At 40.0% G+C, this 5,814-nt stretch overlaps 1 protein-coding gene across 1 annotated transcript; it reads left to right on the top strand.

The window, feature by feature from the left end:
* On the top strand, positions 1-3,872 carry LOC146276908 (G2/M phase-specific E3 ubiquitin-protein ligase-like). Its single transcript, XM_084701585.1, has 4 exons — positions 1-2,503; positions 2,635-2,933; positions 3,070-3,245; positions 3,320-3,872. Exons 1-4 carry the CDS (start codon positions 2,394-2,396, stop codon positions 3,425-3,427), a joined length of 693 nt encoding a protein of 230 aa, XP_084557711.1. The 5' UTR covers positions 1-2,393; the 3' UTR covers positions 3,428-3,872.
* The last annotated feature ends 1,942 nt before the right edge of the window (positions 3,873-5,814 follow it).

Here is a 5,814-nt window from a genome sequence, read left to right as displayed (position 1 = left end):
CCTATTATTGGACCTCCCATGCTTAGTATTATTAATGAATCTATTGTAACTGGACAAGTCCCTGACAATTTCAAACAAGCTATTATTAAGCCCCTTCTTAAAAAACCAAACCTGGATCCAGGTTGTATTAGCAACTATAGGCCAATTTCAAATTTGCCATTTCTCTCCAAAATTTTAGAAAAAGCTGTGGCACAACAGCTAACTGAGCACCTCTCCTCAAATCAGCTTTATGAACCCCTCCAGTCTGGATTTCGTCTTCACCACAACACTGAAACTGCATTAGCTAAGGTAGTCAATGATCTATTATTAGCCTCTGACGCGGGATCTATCTCTGTTCTGGTTCTTCTAGACCTTAGTGCAGCATTTGACACTGTGGATCATGAGATTCTCCTGGAGCGTATGGAGAACTATGTTGGGATCTCTGGTACTTCACTTCAGTGGTTTAGATTGTATCTATCTGATAGATCACTATATGTCCACTATGATGGTTGCTCATCCAGGAGCACTACTGTAAAATACGGAGTACCACAGGGTTCAGTTCTAGGCCCTCTGTTATTTTCACTCTATATGTTGCCTTTAGGAAACATAATTAGAAGCTCTGGGGTAAATTTTCACTGTTATGCAGATGATACTCAGCTATACATGTCCATAAAGCCTGGAGAATTTCCACATGCTATGGAAAAATGTGTTTCCGGGTTGAGAACTTGGATGACAGCAAATTTCCTTCTTCTTAATTCGGATAAAACCGAGGTTCAAATTTTCGGCCCTAAAAAATACAGAAATAATTTATCCAATCTGACCTTAAACTTAGATGGTGTCAAAGTATCTCAAAGCCAGTTGGTAAAAAATTTAGGAGTCACATTGGACCCAGACCTTTCGTTTGAGTACCATATTAAACAAATATGGTAAATCACCAGAACTGCATTTTTCCATCTACGTAATATTGCGAAAATACGAAAATTCCTCTCAAAGGATGATGCTGAAAAACTAATACACGCTTTTGTTACGTCCCGATTGGACTACTGCAATGTGTTGTTCTCTGGCCTCCCAATTACCTACTTGAAAAATTTACAGCGGGTACAAAATGCTGCTGCTAGACTATTGACAAAAACAAGAAAGTTTGATCATATAACCTCTACTCTTATCTCTTTACACTGGCTCCTTATCCAAGCCAGAGCTGATTTCAAAGTTTTACTACTAACTTACAAATCTCTACATGGATTGGCACCACTGTACCTCTCCGGTCTCCTTGCACCCTATTGCCCCGCAAGGACTCTAAGATCTCAAGATGCCGGCTATCTGGTAATACCCAAAATTAAGAAAAAAACTGCTGGAGGTAGGGCGTTCTCATATAGAGCACCTCTTCTCTGGAATAAATTACCTGTCTCAATTAGGGTTAGTGTGGGATACTGTTTCGACATTTAAACTAGATTAAAAACGTTCTTGTTTAGTCAATCCTATGATTGTTAAATGTGTGTACTTTCTATGTAAACCTGGGGTGTGCGTTTGTCTATGTGTGTATCACATGTAACTTTTAAATTGTAATTTTAGCTTATGTTCACACTGCCCATTTAAATGTTACAAATAAAGTAAACCTGTTATTGTATATTGTTACTGTAATAGTTCCGTTGCTGTATATTTTTATTGTTATAGTTTACTAGTTGGAGACAACGGGGGGATGGTTGTTTTCATCCTTATTCGTATAAATATAACCTATTTTAGAGTTGTTTCCCCTGGAACAGATTTCATGTTCCAACCAAGGGGGGCTGTCGCTATCTTGGTGTGTGGGGCTGCATCAAATACCCTCTTAGCTTTGTTAAATTGCTGCACTAGTCCACACTTGACCGGTGGGGATCTCATTCTATTACGACTGAAACTGTTAGCTGCTCCTGGCATTCTCTAATCCCTGTTCTCCTCTCTGTCCCCCCCACACATCCCCTGTGGTGTGGGGGGTCTGAGCTGTCAGGACCTGCCTGGTCGTCGGTCTACCAACGCTGGACCAGGTCGTCAACCGGAAACCAGCCTCCATGACGGCCAACAGCGAGTTTCCAGGTCCCATCCAACGTCTATAAAGCCGAACAATGGATTTTTGGTGTTTCAAAACCCATTGACACTGTATGACTATGTTTAGCTTGTGTTCTGCTCCTCTCTCTTGCCAACCGTCTCCGGAGGAGGGGATCCCTCTCTGAATTGCTCCTCCCAAGGTTTCTTCCATTTTTTCTCCCGTTGGGAGTTTTTCTGGGAGTTTTTCCTTGTCTTCCTTGAGGGTTTAGGTCGGTTGAGGGGCAGTTCTATGGGCGTATGTGAAGCCCTCTGTGACATGCTTGCGTGTAAAAAGGGCTATCAAATACATTTGATTTGATTTGATTTAATGCATTAATGAATGATGATTCATGCACCCTTATTGTAAAGTGTTACCTTTAACACTTATGGCTGCTCTTCCTGATGACTCTTCTGATGATGAGTTAAACCAGGCTATAATTGCCAGTATGGAGAGTCAAATGTGAGTAGCACAAACACAGAATGTGTCAACTATTGAAGATGATGTGATCAGATAGTTGATATGAACTATTTCATTTTAAGATTATTTTGTCATATCTGATCATTTATTTTTGATGTGTCTTTATGGTGCAGAAAGGTCCCGGTTCAAGAGATACTGCTGGAACTTTCAAGCAAAATAAGCTCAAAACGCAAATTTAATATAAATCGCTCTGCTGTCTGGGAGGGAGCCATGCGAGGATTCAAAAGGGTGTCCTATGACCCCAACTTGATGATCTGTGTAAAATTCTCAGATGATGTGGGGAGAAATGAGGAAGGGATTGATTTAGGAGGGCCAAGGAGGGAATTCTTGAGGCTGCTGATGAAGACCATGGCCAGGTCACCCATGTTTGAGGGAAAAGAAAACGGCAAGAACTTGGCTCTTGACAGTGCTGGTAATGACCATTTTAATATATGGGGATTTTTTACATACAACTTTTAGCTTTTGAACTGATTTACAATTTATGTAATGGCACAATGAAATCCATGATTTATCAATATTACATTTACTTTTATACCATTGTTTTGAAGCTCTTAGAGAGGACCGGTACTACACAGCTGGCAGAGCCATTGCTGTAAGCTTGGTCCATGGCGATCCGCCACCAAACTTCCTCTCGCCAACAGTATTTTCTCTTCTGGTTGATGGTTCAGCAAAACCAGTGCTCGAAGACATAGCTGACATGGAACTTTTGGAAAAAGTCAAAAAGGTCAGTTGGTAAATGTTATCTTGTATTACAATTAGGTTACATTACAATATTCTCTTGCCCTTTTCCATTTACAGAGGGAGTACCAATCCAGCCCAGTCTGCTCATTGCTGAATGCTCACTTCCTACAGTTTGAATTCCACCACTATTCAACGGACCACTATTGTCGGCAAAGTGTATTTTAATTATTGTTTATCATATTGTAGCTAAAATCCAAAGGCATCCAGACAGACAACATGCAGAACCACAGCCAGAGCAGAACTGTGAGTTGCGTTTCTGAATGCCCACTTCCTCTTAAAATGTTATTGCCTTCTGCAGTTAAGTGTTCAATTATAAAAGAATATTGAGTCATGGTGTATCTTATATTTACACCGCAATTCAATTGACTCAGGCAACTTATGTTTGAAACAAATGTTCACATTTATGTGTCGTATTCATACTGTTCTACGATTAGAATTTAGGCAATTAAGCGTGAACATAGTATCGTGCTGTGTATCTACTTCTGTGTCTCATGTTATCTGTCTCTTGTATGTCTCTCCTTATGTCTGTCTGTCTCTCCCCCTCTGTCTCTTATCTGTCCGTCTCTTGTGTGTCTGTTTCTCCCACTGCCTGTCTCAGTCTCTGCTTGTCTCTCAGTCTGTCTTTTTGAAAAGAATGTTTTGAACAAATGCTCGTTAGTTTTAAATATTTGTTTTTAATAAAACAATGTTAACACTTAAACGTAACTGTCTTGTAATTCACTGAGAAAGCTGCAAGAGAAGTAAACAAAACAATGTTTTATCAAAACCTTACATAACTCCCATGTTTTTTATAGAAGAAAATACAGAAGAGAAGAAAACACATCTATTCCATGGTTCCCATCATTTTCAAGTGGATTCACTTGAATACTGTTCATTGTGGTCTCATTAATGGTTACATCAATGTCTGGAATTCTAACATCAATGCCATAGTAGTTATCGTCATCAAAATGTCATTTATAATGGGATGGATTCCTATATTGTTTATGACCCCTGTATGCCACAGCTAAAGAGGAGTCGCCCCCCCTTGTGTGGACAGGCCGTGATTGTTCCACTGGTTGATAAATTCTGTTACTGCCCTTTCAATTCTTGGTAAATAAACATAATGCAGACAAAATAGATGTAGTTCATTCAATGAATCCAGTATACCGTGTTCCTCCGTAAAGTTAAAGATATTAATAAAGTGTCTAGATACAACTCTATTCAATTCTGCCCATAGTCTCTCAATCCTTTGGTTGTGCACTGAAGCACCTGTAATAACACTACGACTGTTCAGTCCTCTTCTTTCCAACATATATTGGGCAACACGTATATTTTCCATGCCATGATCACATCTTACCCGTAAGGGCAAACCAAAGTTATCTACTCCTCCCAAAAATAATGACAACACATGAGGCTCTGTTGTTTAATAAGCACCTTAAGTATATAATGGTGCGGCTGAAGCCATCAACACAGCAATGAAAGACTATCCGCCACCTAATCAGCTTGTGGTTGCCGTCAAAATGCCTGGAGATATAAAGTACATTAAATCTAAAAAGATATAAGTAAAACTTGCAAAGTATATCAAATTGTTGATTACCTTTATTGATTATACAAAACAGTTACAAGTCAACTTACCGTAATTGGTTGGGGGCCTGAACACTATAGACCCTTCGGCGTATGGCATGACGGCATCTACATGACCGCCCGATCGGATCCACTTAATCGAGGCTTTGTCTGACCCGCCAACACTGAACCCTTAAACCACGTGATCTCAGGCTTCCAAGAACACATGCTTCACCTGCATTTAGAGTGTTCTGTAGTATAGTAGTCACAACGCTGTCCAGGTCTTGATTTGACAATATTGAATATCTTGATGGCTCAACTCCCAGAGTTTGTCTGTGTCTGTATAGGGTTCTTCGACTGATTCCAAAGCACAATGCAATTCTCTGCCATGACATTCCAATAGATACAAAGTGATTAGTCTGTTCGGCGGCATTGCTGTATCGAGGACGACCTGGATGGCCAGTCAAGATCGTTGGGGGTATCAAATTGTTGGTCACATCACTGTATCCCTGTGTGGACTCATGTTCATGAAGCAAGTTGCGAAAGCATCGATACAATGATCCTAGAAGATTACTCACATCACTATCATCACAATCGTATCTGGACACAGCAATAAATGTAGATAGAGTTCGCATATGATCACCAAGCTCTCTATAAAGCCTCTCCTGACCAAAATTGTTGGATTCCTCACTTTGCAATGACTCAATGCATTGCAGAGCACTAGTAAAAAAAACTTACAATATCCCCTTCATTGCCTCTCACCTCAAAAAATAAAGTTTGGACGGGAAAAACAAAGTGGATCAGGTGAACATGCATTGTAGCAAAGAGTATGGAAGCACTTAAGGAATTTGATTGGTGTCAATATAAGTTCTTTGATTGTGGTTGAAGTACTGTTTCAAATCCAGTAAAAGCGAATGCACTTCCTGGTGTGGACTTCCTGTTTCCTTCAGTTGAACGGAAGGCCTTCCTTTTTAATTGTAATGCTCGTATTCACCACTGCACTGTTATGT

This window comes from Hypomesus nipponensis, chromosome 7, assembly GCF_054491055.1.
Source record: "Hypomesus nipponensis isolate SF chromosome 7, ASM5449105v1, whole genome shotgun sequence".
Lineage (NCBI taxonomy): Eukaryota > Metazoa > Chordata > Actinopteri > Osmeriformes > Osmeridae > Hypomesus > Hypomesus nipponensis.
This window is presented reverse-complemented; position numbering and strand designations above follow the sequence as displayed.

Excerpts from the sequence above, each read along its gene's own strand:
- LOC146276908 (XM_084701585.1), top strand. The coding sequence starts at position 2,394 with ATGCACCCTTATTGTAAAGTGTTACCTTTAACACTTATGGCTGCTCTT. Across the intron at positions 2,934-3,069 it reads CTTGGCTCTTGACAGTGCTG|CTCTTAGAGAGGACCGGTAC; the intron begins GTAATGACCATT and ends ATTGTTTTGAAG. Across the intron at positions 3,246-3,319 it reads TTTTGGAAAAAGTCAAAAAG|AGGGAGTACCAATCCAGCCC; the intron begins GTCAGTTGGTAA and ends TTCCATTTACAG.